Source organism: Labrus mixtus, chromosome 16 (assembly GCF_963584025.1).
Source record: "Labrus mixtus chromosome 16, fLabMix1.1, whole genome shotgun sequence".
Classification (NCBI taxonomy): Eukaryota; Metazoa; Chordata; class Actinopteri; order Labriformes; family Labridae; genus Labrus; species Labrus mixtus.
Genome location: NC_083627.1, coordinates 24681112 through 24696055, shown reverse-complemented (window position 1 = coordinate 24696055; position 14944 = coordinate 24681112). Strand labels below are relative to the sequence as shown.

The 14944-nt window shown below is 40.4% G+C and overlaps 1 protein-coding gene across 1 annotated transcript in view; it reads right to left on the bottom strand.

Annotated features, from left to right (window-relative positions):
• Nucleotides 1-484: 484 nt before the first annotated feature.
• Nucleotides 485-14944, bottom strand: part of LOC132991340 (solute carrier family 45 member 4) — a 52274-nt gene continuing 37814 nt past the window's right edge. Inside the window, exons 4-16 of the mRNA XM_061060086.1 lie at nt 12844-13032; nt 9810-9989; nt 9428-9618; nt 9153-9333; nt 7825-8286; nt 7213-7484; nt 6930-7091; nt 6399-6498; nt 6223-6303; nt 6010-6140; nt 5546-5614; nt 5298-5452; nt 485-5083 (exon numbers count right to left, since the gene is read on the bottom strand). Coding sequence (XP_060916069.1) covers nt 4909-5083; nt 5298-5452; nt 5546-5614; nt 6010-6140; nt 6223-6303; nt 6399-6498; nt 6930-7091; nt 7213-7484; nt 7825-8286; nt 9153-9333; nt 9428-9618; nt 9810-9989; nt 12844-13032 — 2348 coding nt within the window. The 3' untranslated portion in view covers nt 485-4908. The remainder of the gene's footprint in view (nt 5084-5297; nt 5453-5545; nt 5615-6009; nt 6141-6222; nt 6304-6398; nt 6499-6929; nt 7092-7212; nt 7485-7824; nt 8287-9152; nt 9334-9427; nt 9619-9809; nt 9990-12843; nt 13033-14944) is intronic.

Sequence of the window (14944 nt, the reverse complement as noted above, 5' to 3'; positions counted from 1 at the left end):
TAAATCATCAAGTTTGTTTGAAGATTCTATGCAGTGTTGAACGAGTCACTGCAGAGTAAAGCTTTAGTGTCTTTACCTGTTTGCTTTTCTTGAGGAAACTGAAGGCAAACTGATCACACAGTAAGGCTTGAACCAAAATATTCCCGAAATAAAACATGACCTTTTTGTGCATATTCAAAGAGGCAACACTTTTCTTGTTGTGTCACTTGCTCGTTACATAATTTGTTTTATTTTAGGCGCCCCCTCTGCACGAAGAAGAATCTCCTCTCCATGTAAATCTTTCATCCATCTGTATTGACGGCAGAGAGCATTAATGGTCCACAGTATGGTCATTCTCTCATCATGTTCCTATAGTTTTACATTTAACTGTATATGTACTGCGTTTGTTTTACAGTCAGTGCGTGACATGTGTCATTTTACTTTCACTTCATTGAAGGTCTCATATTTTGAGTCATGCAATAATGATGAAAGGAGTCGTTGTTGGTTTACTTCTGAGTAGATTTTAAAGGTGCGTTCCATACAGTGTTCATCCAGAGTCCTACATATGAAGGCTCAAGCATATTTACAGAACATAGAGATATATACAGTCTTTATATAGAAAACAAAACTACTAACAAAAATAATCATCTTTTTTATAGCAGCAAAAAAAGAAGAAACTAAAGAGAAATCTGTATATATACATATTTTTTTCCATATAACAAGGCATATTATATATAGTAAAGTACTTTCCCATTCTTTAAGTATTCATCTTGATTTAATCTCTGTGTAGATCTAAGTGTATAGGCATCGCTCTCCTCCGTCTTTAACACACAGTGTTCTCGAGGCAGAGCCACACAGGCCGAGTCAGGCCAGGTTGGACGTAACAGCATTACAGCTGCTGACAGCTGCTAGCTGGAATATGAGCAGGCATCACCACATCGCAACATTCATTCAATGATCAGGAGGGTGGAGCCAATATGGCCGCCACTGAAAAAAGTGCAAAGGCCAAAACTCTCCCTTGTGGCTCTGCCTCAAGTTCAAACAAAAACAAAAATGAAAAAGGAAATGTTCTACTTGGGTTAAAACACCGGAAAATTAAAGGCTCGTAAATAACCCCCCCCCCCCCCCCCGGATGCAGCCAACGATTCCAGAGTTAAGTGTAAACCAGGTGATTGCAAAGAATGGAGAACCAGAATCAAAAAAACAAACACTGAGATGACATTTTTAACACACTCTTGCCCTGTTCCTTACATTTGAGCAGCCGAGACTGCCCTCATACACACACACACACACACACACACACACACACACACATGATCCAGTCCACTTGTGTAACAATTCCCGTAACAGCAAACAGAATAGCTTTAATGAATCCTTTTGGAAACTAAGTAAAAGTTTCCTTCTTAGAAAAGAAACCTACAAAAAATAAATATCCACAGTTATATATTTTCTTTTGTTTGCAACACAAATCTACTGTTTGTTTTATCATGTGCAAGTTCTGTGCAATGTCACACCCCTTCCACCCCCCACCCTTGGTTATGCAAACATCAAAATTAAAATGATTTCAGCTGAAATCACTTCACATTCGATAACATTTAAGTCACAAGATGTAATCAAAGGTAAGAACTCAATCTCCCAGCAAGCCGAGCTGCTGTCTGAACATTCCAGAGTCTGCGTTAAAAAGGCATGGGACATTTAAGAACAAAAAAAACAAAAAAAACATGAAGAAACCCAAAAATCAAAGACTTTTCACTGCAATGGAACAAAAACACTCAAGTTGCACTTCAAGTATTCACGACCTGGAGTTTCTCGTCTACACTTTTAACAAGGAGTAGTTTGTTCAGAGACTACACACATCTTGTTTTAAACATTTCAACACCTTCATAACACCTTTATGCACAAGCAACAAGATGTGTGTTGTCTGAAACGTTACTCGTAAATGTGCCAAAAAAAAAAGAAATCAAAGTCACATGCTTGTTAAGAGTGTACTCCCCCAGCCCGAGCACAATGCTTCAGCTTAAAAAGTACATGTTGGTTTTTCTATACACAGTAAAGTTCAAACAGAAAGACACAAACATCCAGCCATGCATTATAAAATACATCCCTGACCTATTAGGACAATAAAGAAAAGAGCTTGAGTGATTTGTACAGAGTCATACTTTGGTGTTGCATACATGCATATTGCTATTTTTGCATGCAAACCTTCCAAAACAGAAGTTTTTTTTAAGCTTCATGTCTGTCCTTAAAGTGAAGTTTCGCATCTATTTATTTAGCCAGAATGTTTTATTGCCCATGTGGTTACAGACACCATACAGAACCCTGCATCTGTACCCCCTTGTCTTTTGTCATGATCCCATCATAGCAACAGAGTCACAGAGCAAAAACACTTCCTCTGTTCTGGTCGGGGACTGACTGAATGTACCTGAAATAATGGAATCTATTTTGTTAAAAAAAAGAAAAAGTTAAAAACTGCACCAACACGCCTCCAAGGGAAAGAAATAAGCACATTGTCGTGAGTGAATCCTCTTCTAAAAACTAAGCTTCTCCATAAATGCTTTAATACACTCTGACATGAAATCTGCTTTCATTAGTAAATCAACCCACTTGCACTTTACATTTGGATTCCTTTAAGTTTGTATGTATGCTGATGGAGCCAAGAGGAAAACTGACCCAAATCCTTCTCCTTTCCCCCTGACAGATGGAGGACAGAAATAAAAAACACAGAAAGGATTTCACCACAACAGACCACCCCGCTCTCCTTGAATGACCCTCACACAGCCCTCTCCCCTCACTGATTAACAGACGCCTGGTTGGTTTATCAGTAAACCAATGACACCATGCATGATTTTTTTAAATGCAACTCTTTTCGTAAACGTGCAGCTCTATGAAACAATCTATCAGGATTGGAAGGAGTTTGTTTTTAATTTATGCATCTTGCATCTAGCCCCTCCATTGTAGTACAATATTTATGTTATAAGCTGATTGTTGTTATAAATCCAAACAGGGCCAAAGTGAAGCCAAACGTATCACACTGCTGCTATTTGCTCTAATTAAACAGCAGATGTCAATACGTTACAAAAGGCTTTAGTTAATGGTTAAAACATGCATCTCCAAACCTGGACCAATTCAAATTTTGTTCTGAAGTTTTTTCATTTAAAGGAGTAGTCTGTCATTTTGGGAAACTCTTGAATCAGATCGATACCATCATGTACGGTTAACATGAAGCAAGAACCAAATGGTGTTAGGCTAAAAAAAAAAGGAAAACAGAAACAGGGAAGACATTTTTTTTAAGCTAAAATACCGACTTCCTTCTGTTTCAAGTCTTTTTGCTAAGCTAACTGTCTAATGTGGGGAGTTTCATATTTAGCATACAGAGAAGAGATTTACATTTTTTGATGTAATTCTGCAGAACAAAGTAAATAAAAGGGATTTCCCAAAATCCCATTTTACTCCTTTGAACTAATAGAATTTTTCTCATCCCTTTCTCTTGTTCTAGACATTAATATAGCGTATGAAACTCAGATATAATGAGCATCGAAGATAAGTTTATCGGCTTCTGTTGACAGATTAGAATTAGCAGAGGTCTGACGCCTAAACTAGGAACTTGAATCCTCCATCACTGCTCCAATAACAAGCCTTTTCATACTGCCACTTAACACCCCTTCAACAATGTGTACTACGACACAAACATTGTGCTAACAGTATTTTAAAATGAAAATGAAAAAGCAGAGAGAAAAAGAACAACTCCACATGTCTCTCCTGTTCTCGTCTGCTGGTTGATTAGTCTCTCTCCTGCTCCTGCAGCATGTAGGTTAGTCTGATTATTCAAAACAAAGAGAAGCATCTTTCTGGGCCCTTCACAAGTCATGACAATAATATATGGGATTTGAATGCCATTGCTCATTGCATCTATGCTCTTTCTTTCCTGGAATTTGACCACGTTTGTCCTTTCGGCTGAATATACAGGCAACGTTACGCTCATGCTCTCCACTTCTGAGCAAAGCCTCCTTAAGGCTCAATTAAAGACTTTATGAGTAAAAAAAAAAAATCCATTCACAAGCCATTTGGGTGATCAGGAACAAACATGTCTTTTTTTTTTTTCAGTGACCAGGCTCTTAGATAAAAAAAAAAAATGCCACTTCCAAAAGTCTCTCGAGTCTTAAAGCTACAGATGCAGAGTGGTGTCAAAGTCCCGCAAAGCCAAAGTGTGTTGGCTTTATTTTGGTGAACACAATGCCCTCACTGGAGAAACAAAGTCAACAGAAACACACACACGTCGTTTATCTTCCACATCAAGTTAGCAAAGATTCAAGCAACCGTAATCCACATCGAGGAAGAACAATTTTCAGCATTTTCAATGATTGCAGCTTCGAGGACTTGTTTTCATCAACAATGTTCGTTACTCAGGAGTTTATGTGATTATTGTGTTGACCCCCAGATGAAGAGGTGTGTGTGTGTGTGTGTGTGTGTGTGTGTGTGTGTGTGTGTGTGTGTGTGTGTGTAAGTTGGTGTGTGTGTCCCCTGAAGTTTCCTGTCCAGGCGGTGGCTCGGTAGCACCTCATACAGGCCCTGAGAGACAGAAACGACCTCTCCTTAAAACAATGAATCGCTCACCTCTGGACAACCCACAACGGATCAGTCAGATATCTGTGAGGGTTAGGTGAAAAGAATTTCAATGACGGCTAGAACGGTACTGGGACCAGATTGCTTATATGTTGGGTTTGTTGGTCTGGTGTTAAATTGGTCCCATGGCAGATTTTGTTTTTCCTTCTTCAACAATGCAGAAAAGCCAGTCAGAGGAAAGCACAGACACAAAGAGTTGACCAACTGTGGACGATGCTGCACATCCCACAGTCTCTCCATCGGCTGTAATTCAAACATTTATTTAGTTTCTTCTGCAGCAACGTGTCTGTCGATGTAGCCGATCAATCACAGAGCAGACTCTTTCTCCGTGTGACAGGATGTAGTGCTGGTGGTGGCCTTGCCGGACTTGTTTAGTTTCAGGAAGCTCGGTTTTTCGATAACCACGGCCACTTCACTGCTGGTGGGATTTTCCGGCTTTGTCAAAGCCCGTTTCTCTGAAGCTTTGGATGAGTCCACGTCCCTGTCAATCATTCAAACAATCATAAATGTTAGGAATTAATTTTTGACTAAAAGGAATATTTACTTATGCAACTAGCGCTTATGCTAATGCAAAGCTACGTCACCTGGCCTGCGGTTACTTCATATCAAGCATACAGAACAGACAGAGTGGTATAATCCTTCTTATCTAACTTTTGCCAAGAAAACTAATTTGTTTATGAGGAAGAGTCTCTTACCGGCTGTGTGGAGTTGGGTAAATGACCAAGAAGCAGGCGGTGAAGAATCCGAGGAGGGATCCCCCAGAGGCCACCATGGGAATGACACGGACGCTGCCAACTGCCTCCACTACAGCACCCAGAGCCGAGGCCACCAGGATCTGACTGATGTACACCTGTAAAACAACAGACAGTTATGTAACACCAGTCTGCTTAAGAAGACATCAGCTTTGCCACAAAAAGTTCAAAGAGACTACATGAACAGTCACCTGGCAGGATAAGATGGCACAGTCGATGCCAAAGCCTCTCCGAGAGTTACCAGGACTGTGATGGATGTACTGCAGGAGGCAGAGAAACATACAGTCACTTAATGTCAGTGAAAGAAAATGTTTTATTGTGAGCTTAATATCTCATTTTCTTTTCTTATGGTACACTGAGTTCTTTGTTTCCTTATAGTGACACGTGTTCTGAAGTCCTCCATAGAAAGTACATTAATATATATAACAAAATGATTTTAAAATGTAGAAAACAGAATGCTTGTTTCAGGCAAATTTCAGTTTTTATAGTTAAATGTATTACGTTAAAAAGCAGCTAAAATGTTAAAATACCAAGACCATTTACTTTTTGTCATTCTGCCATCTAAAGACAGCACCTACTGGTTCTTACTGAAGATGTAAGACACATCAGGAACATGAAATTACATTTCTCAGAAAACTGAGTGAATATGTTGCACCTCTTTCATTTCGTGATACTGTCCCAGCAGAGCGTAAGGACAGTAGGAGATACTCATGGAGATGATGCCCATGCTGCTGATCATCACCATTGCAACATAAACATTAGGGAAGATTGCCATGACAGCAGTTCCTATAGCAAGAAAGATAAAGATTAATTTACTTATTTCCCACATTTGTGTTGTAATTTTGTATCACTGTGCTGTGCTTCATACCTATTGAGAAACCCAACGTTCCCAGGATGTAGATGATCTTAATGCTCAGGTCGAAGTTGTCGAGGTATTTCTGAAGAATAGCTGGAGAAGTTTGATTAGTTAGGTGGTTAGCCCAAAGTTCATGATGTTATTCTTTTTTTTTTTAATGATGTAATCAAGTGAGCTCAATGTGTTACCTGAGCATGTAGCAGCAGTCATGGCATATATAACCAGTCCCCAACATCCCATCTGAACTCCTTTGTGATAGTTTTCAAGCATAGTTGAGTTAGCAGGAGCCTAAAGAGAGAGAAAGAAAGAAAAACATGTTCAGTTTATAACAGATTGGTTGATTTGTTAGGATCCACATTAGCTGTAGCCCAGAGCTCAGATATTCTTCCTGGGGTCCACATTAAAAAAAAACATTAACAGGAATATAAAAATGTACATTGATTGAAAAAATGATTAAGCACTACAATCCACATAAACCATCACATTAAGAAGATGGCATAAAATATATAGTTTACACTAATCAAAAGGGGTGGGGAAAAGATAATAGGAATGATGTAATAGAGAAGTTTGTTCCTTGCTTGACTGAAATTTTTGATTTTTTAGATCGCTATGGACAAGAAGTCAAATCATTCATTCATGAAAAAATAATCAAACTTCAGAGGAATGTAGGAATATATCCGTTTATCTTTCTAGGTGTGTTTAGCTGCTTAGTCTCGTACAGTAGGATCTCCATGGTAGATGACTTGTCCCATGAAATCAGTGAAGAAGACCGCCTCGGCAATGATGGAGAACCAGGTGAGCAGGTGACAGGCGCACAGTCGCAGCAGCTCAGGAGGCATCTTCAGCATGGAGAGCCACAGCAGCCGCACAGTCGTCTCAACCTGAAGAGAGGAAACCAGATTAGACCCATAGAAACATATTTTAAACTACCACCCAGTAGTTTAAATACACAGCCGGAAAACTGAACAAGAAATTGAAATACTGATGCTTTCGTTCCCTTACCTCTCCCTCTTCACTCTCTGTGTCCCCGCTGGAAGAGTTGGTGTTTCCACTGCGGTGCCTGTTCCTCTGTCTGCTCCTCCTCCTGTGTCTCTCCTCCACTTCGTACAGGTCGCTCATGCTTCGAGATGGCTTGATGAGGAAGGCGGCGTTGGCCCGGCGGTAACGGTAGCGATGGCTACCGACTCGACCGTAGTAGGAAAATGTGCAGGACGGCTGGCGGTAGAAGGTGTGACGGTGACGGGGCTGCCTCATGGGGGCTCCTGTACTAGCAGCTGTAATTATGAAAAAAATAAAGTTATAAGATTTACACTAAATATTTTAGTAAAATGAGACAGGACATATGATATTGGCTTACAACACAACCAAACAGTGGATCAATTTTCTACTTGAACTTGTGTTTCCATCAACTGTAAGGATAAACTTCTTCTTCTGTATTTAGCTCAAAAAAAGATCAACTGTTCCTCTGACTTCAACATTGCCTTACTCTATCCAAACATGTTTACTACCATATTCTAAGTAGTGAGTTTGTCCTGTGGAAATCAATCACTTTCTTATTTGGAAGCAGAAAGTTTCTGAAATCTGTTCTGCAAACTGTATTTAAAAAATACCAACCCTTGACCATTCCAGCTCGATGGGCCTGTCCTTTGGAGCTCAGTCTGTTAGTGTCGTCTCCATCAGCATTGGTTACACCGGCCATCAGCCGTCCGTTCAGTGTCCTCTGCTCATTGAGCTGGTTGTTCAGCAGCGCCTCCTGACCATCGTCATTCTCCATTTCCTGTAAGAAAGCCGAGAGGCGGGAGACCCTTTCGGTGGGAGCGTGTGTTTGGTGGTTGTTCGTTTGGAGGCGGAGCAGGTCTTGACTGCCTGCGCTGCTGCTCCGTCTGATGTTGCCAAACTTGGAAGGCTGATTGTTGTAATTGGAGGTGAAGTAGGAACCGGTCATTGGAGGGGAGCTGTGGTAGGGTGAGAGGCGGTCGGTAAAGATGGAAGGCTCTATGTGACAGAGGAACAATGCATCATGGTCCATGTGGTCGAGAGTGGCGTCTGCCATGGCGAGAACACTGTCACTTTTACCTAAAGAAACACCAGGAGAAGGGGCATTAGTTTATAGAAAATGAGATGCTGATATCTGTAGTAAAAAATGATGGTGATCAAAAAACCAAGTGAAGAAAACTTTCATCATTGGGGAGATTTCTCTCCTCTGAGGTTGTTCGTATGAAGTTTGCACATTCAACCACAAAAATGATAACACAATTACTGGATATGTAAGAAGTGTGTTTAGGCCTATTCTGTTGGGAGTTTACCCATGAAAACAATTATATTTGTTAATTTTTCAAAGCAGAGAATCACCATCCTCAGTGGGATCTGAGGGGGGGCTCAGTTTTTCTCAGATACAAATAGGAGGGTTTAAAGGGAAAAATGATTGGGAACCACTGGCTTAGAGGATATTTTTTTCTAATTTGTATGAACTGAGAAGAATTTGTCACCCAGTATTGGATTCACAGATTACCAACTGCATCTGGTTGAACCATCTGCTGACTTATTTATTTACTTTGTGAAGCTGAACTGAAGGGTTGGAAATACAAATCTGCAGACTTGTAGGCTAAGACTCTTCATGATTACTGGTTGGAACCCACTTAAAAAGATTAAAGAAAAAACAATAGTCTTTTTATCAGGAAAGGACAAAGAAACAAACAAATCATTTTGCTTTGTTTAAAGGATTTCAATTAATCATAATAGCCTTGGACCATTCAGTGTTGGGGCAGCTGTGATTAAAGCTAGCTCAAATCTGTCGATAACGAGAAAGTAAGCATCGCTGCTTTTCTGAAAGACCTGGATACACAGGACAACTAGGTATTACCATCATTAAACTTCAAGAGCTTAATGGAGAGAAACTTTAATTCAGATTCAGCAAAGGGGCCAATAATGTATGAACTTACTTCTCACAAGCTCCACCTCCAGGAAGTCCATATCCCCGCGCTCTGACAGGTCGTCTCCATAGGGGTCATAGAGGTCGTAGCTGTCCAGTGTGTCGTCCTCTCCGATCAATTCCAGCTTGGGGGCCAGAAGTCCATTCCTACCGTTTGCTGATGGTGGCGGGTTGGTGCGATCTGGACTCTCCTGGTGTGATTTCAAGTGAGAGATGCATGTTTATGAACAAAGTAAAAAAAATAAGTGAACTGAAATCAAAGTTTGCATAAAACAAACACTGTACCTGTTCGATTCGGTCATGATGGGATGAGTACTGCTGCTCCTCGATGCTGAAGAGATGCAACACCACAGAGATAGAGAAGAGAACGGCAGCAAAGAAGAACAGGATCTGTTCCTGGGACCTGAAGATTGCTCCAAGGAAGGTGTGTGTCCAGTCCAAACCTCCAAGAGCATAACCCACTGCACCACCAAGACCTGCACACAGGGACACAAATGTAGACTGTCAAACTAAAGAGAGAAATGAGTGTCTTAGTGCTGTTTTATATCCAATCTGTGTTCAATCAATTAAGTGGAGTTACTGACTTGACAAACAATTCTGGCTTCAGCGTATTATACTTTCTATTATTTCATCCTGGGAAAGTGTGTGAGATGTATGTATTTCAGACCTGCTGAGGCGGCATGGATGTTGAGCGCCATGTCTTGTTCCTCCGTGTCGGCCACATCCAGCAGATATGCTCTGATTGGTCCCTCTGTGGCGTCTGCACAAAAGTCCAGCACCACCACCCCAAGCACAGTGAGGACAATCCCTATTGGTTGTCTCCCCTTCTCGTCACCCATGGACAGACCTTACAGAGAAAGACAAATATCATCAAAGAAACGATATTGGATGGCATGTGAAATGTGTTTCTAAAGGGTAAGTTCACCCAAATTCCAATGTAAACACATATTTCCCAACAGATATACCATCCCTCATTTCCCATAATGCTTTGCATGCTGTGTCTGACCTTCTGGGTCTCATTACATTTGTGACACAGTCCTCGCTCTCGAGCGGCTCAATGTGTGTTTGTGTCAGACCCAAGTGGCAAGTGTTGAAAAATGAAGCCAATGCACAATAGCAATAAACTGCAGTTCCTCTAGTGGCCACTTGAGGCTGACTCCAAAAACCAAGGATCCCCATAAGACCCCATATTAAAAATGAACATTTTTACAGCACAAATAAACAAGTTTACAGGTTCAAAATAGTTCAAGATGCTTCATTATTATTATTATTATTATTATTGTCATGAATAGTAACTATCAAAACAATCAACTACACTATAACATATAAAACATATACAGCATATTCTATATGTACAATAATATATTAGATATATAACATAAATTATAAATAACATATTTCAGTTAGAAAAACTACAGGGGTGGTTGATCATTTTTATGACTAATCCATACTGTTAATATTAAGGCTACAACTTTGTGAGTGTGTGTGTGTGGTGTATTTGTGACATTGTGACCAAGAAGGAGTGATGAAGAAAGAGCGAGATCACAGGAGGTGTGACGCAGCGTGACTAAAAAAAACTGAAATCTATCAACATCCAGGAACAAATGATCATAGAAAGAACAGCAGAGTGTGTGTGTATGAATGTGCATGTGTGTGCCCACTTGTGTGCATGTGTGTGTGTGTGGGACAATGGAGCAGACCTACTCGCTAGCCTGGCAGACAGACAGGAAGTGAATTGTGATTGGTGGAAAGGGGGAAGCAAACAGGAAGCATTTCCCTGTGAACTGCTTACTCCTGTGTTCCCATGTTAACACACACACACACACACACACACACACACACACACACACAGGTTACTACAGTTTTCCCATGTCACCATGTGTTGTTCTCACACATTCATATATATACACATAACCCCGGAAACGTACACTTTCTCTCATTTGTCTCACACATACAGTTCATTGGTCATTTCCCATCTCAATCCCTTGGACAAGGTGCTCTCTCTCTGTCTCTCTCTCTATAACACACACACACACACACACACACACACACACACACACACACACACACACACACACACACACACACACACACACACACACACACACACACACACACACACACACACACACACACACACACACACACACACACACACACACACACACACACACACACACACACACACACACACACACACACACACACACACACACACACACACACACACACACACACACACACACACACACACACACACACACACACACACTCCCTGGTGCCCTAAACTGACCTGAATGTCAACCTCTGCAGAAGAATAAAGTAAGAAAAAAACAAAACGGAGCTGAATAGATTCTACTGACAGAAAACAGTTCACAGCGTTCTCATTCTTATTCTTTACATTCCTCTGATAATTAATCTTACTTCTATCTATGTAGAGATAAAGAAGCTGTGTGAACACTACACAACAACAGTGTGAAGTGAGGTCACAGCGTTTGTTTACATAAAAAACCGGAACAACAATTACAGAGTGAAGAAAGAGATCAATAAATATACGTACCATAACTGACAACCGATCAATTTGTTTGATTGGGTTCGATAACTGTGTCCTCTGAGTGACATTAGGACAACATAATAAGCTGAAGGTCAGACTGAGGATAACATCTGTCTCTGTACAATGAAAACAACTCTCAGGCTCAGGTGAATGATGCTGCACTGCTCTAGGAAGGATCAGGCTGATTTATTTCCTGTGAATCACATGAGAATCCTGCTGAAATATCAGTGTTTGCCTGGACAGATTTTGAGGTTTAATTCCCACTAAGGCCATGCTAGCCATCTGTTGTCACTGTTATCTAAACCCACTGAGACTCAAAGTAGACTTCTGTCATGCTAGGCCCAATTGTAACAACAACATGGTGTGGTTTGTTTTGTACTTGAGTTAATGCTGGGACGGCTGTATAAGAAATACGAGAGTTTTGTCTTATTTTTTTTGGTCTTAAAGTGAAAAAAAGGCTTAAATGGCTTAAAATAATACAATGACATTACTGTGAAAAAGCATACTTTACAGGCAGTCTTTTTTATTTTTGGGCTTTTTATGCCTTTATTGTTGAGCCATGACAATGGATAGAGATGGAAACCAGGGAGAGAGAGAGTGGGTGACGACACTCTGGAATGGAGTCACAGGTCGGATTCAAACCCAGGCCGAATGCTTCAAGGACTGCAGCCTCTGTACATGGGGCGTGCAAACGTACCACTAGCCCAACAGCACCCCTTACCAGGAACTTTAAATATTTTATAATGATTTCACTAATTTTGAATGGGATGTCTTTTACAAAGTGATTAGCCTGTTGGGTATTGCTTAGAAAGCGCTTCTGTATGTCATATGTTTACAGAAAGTATGTTACAGCATTACAGTACAAAATAAGAGTAACATAAAAAAGAACTGCAGATACTGTAGAGATGATATTGTTGATATTTATTTAGCTTTAAAAAACCTGTCGGATATTTCCCACAAGTTTTGAATGGTTTGCATTTTCTGTGGATTATCAAAGCCTCTGGGATAGTGAATTGAAGAGATACCTCAGTTAAAATAAAAAAATAAAAACACTTTGATCTCTTTCTCGCTGACACACATACCTTTGTACTTTAAATTAAGTGGACCCTGAAAAAGTATAACTAACACAAGAATAACACACACTCACCTATCAGCGATCCGTTTAGAAACAGAGCCACTCCTAACAGAGTTCCTATACACAGAGCCAGGATGAAGGGCCTCCTCCTGCCCCAGCGCAACGTGCAGCGGTCGCTGGCCGAGCCGATCAGAGGAGTGAACATGAGGCCGAGAACAGGACTGAGGAACCACGTCAGACTGTAGTACTGCTCTGGAAGACCTGCACAAACACACACACACACACAAAGGTTAGAGTTAGTAGTCAGTCAGAGAGTTGGGTGAAGTTTTTCTGCCCTCCACCAGGGGGCACAAGAAACATCCCAATTGGCGGAGTGAGAGAATATTTTTCTTAATATGAGTGACTTCAATAACACCAAAAACTTTAAAACTGAGATCAGCCTTTAAGACAAAAGTTAATGCATACATTTGATTCATGCAAAACCAAACCAGCAATTTAGTTACTTCAGTCAGTCAAAATCACGGAGGTAAAAAAAGCTGGAATTGTTTTACATTTGTATTTAACAAAATCTAACTTCACATTTATATCTTTCTGGGTAATTGAAAGGAACTGTAACAGTTTTCTTTCCACTGTTGTGTTTGTGTTGTCTCATCAGTTACCAAAGAGTTGACCCGAGGGTAACTTTTTCATCACTGTCTGTCAACACCCAAACAAAGGTAAAGGGGATAAAGCCATGGCAACCATAAGCGGCTGGTGGGTTTGTCTTTGAGTTAATAATCACCCTGTGTTATGACACAAAGCACGACAAAATCTACGCTTGTGTGCAGGTTAATGCGGAGAACCGAGCAGGAGAGTGGAGACTGTGATCAAGTTTCTTTAGGTTGGAATACCGACACACATTTTGCAGCTTCTTTTTAGGTTACAAAATGTCAGGCTTTGTCATCGTTTGCACTCCTTTAAGTAATTGAAGGTCATGAAGTTCAAAGGAACTTAAGCCTGGATATAATGGACTGAATTTTAACTTAATCAAGACAGATAGTGCACGTGACTTTTATTTTTCCACAGGACATACTGTACTCTATTATTTTGAGCATTAACTTTCCACTGCAGGAAACCAGGTGACAGCGAGGTCTCAAACAAAGACAGGTTAGAGGAAACAACTGAGCAGTTTTAGCTACAAAGACACACAGGATGCTTTAGATTTGAATAAGATCAGACAACACCTTTAAAACCATGCACACTAACCTGTCAACAACTAAACCAGTTCATCAACTCCTCATAAATATAGCATTTTGGACGTGGGGCCTATTATTTCAACACACGCACCTGTTACCTGACTTTATATTGTCACACATGACCTACGATGATACCTACAATGAAGGATTTTGTTTACAGGATTCAATAAAGTATTAGAGGAAGGCCCGGTTAGCACCTGTTAAGAAAATAAATCTATTTTGTGTTTGAGATGATAAGATGATAACTGATGGACACATATCTGACATCCTCAGCCTACAGATAATCTAACATTGTTCAGAATCTGTTATATTTTAAGTAGTTATATAAGTTAAAATTCTACTGAATTGAGGAAAATCTCCCACTTTTAATTCACAGTTCCAAATTGATTACAATGAATATACTAAAGCTGTGTCCAGATTCCTTTTCCAAACACTTGAAATCGGGAAATTGTGAAAATTTTTACTGACAGAAGTTGAGGCAGGTTGTCCTAGCTTGAGTGATGGAGGTTATTGTCTTCATCCAGTCAGGGTTCAGGTATAAAGGTTTAGCTGTACTAACTTAGTAGGGTTATGGTTAGGGGGTTAGGGGTAGTACATAAAGTTGTTTCAGCAGGTGATTCCTACTGTCGTTCACAAAGCTGGGAGTCTAATCACCAGCTCCCTCGTCATCTTAGGGATACCAATTGTTTGCCAACGAACACTCTGTGAGTTTGCTTAGCTTCAAACTGCTTTAACAGACTGATATGTGACTGGCTCCATGTGCTAATTCAGCCCTTATTTCTGGAGGGCATGACAGTTGGAGAACATCTCATGCATGTAGCTGATAAACACAGGGGGACTAAAACTCAGAACATTGAACCTAAATAAGTCATAAAACTGAAAAAGGTCAGAAGATGTCAAGTAATTTAGCGATTCCCCCAAGTTATTTGAAAATCCCG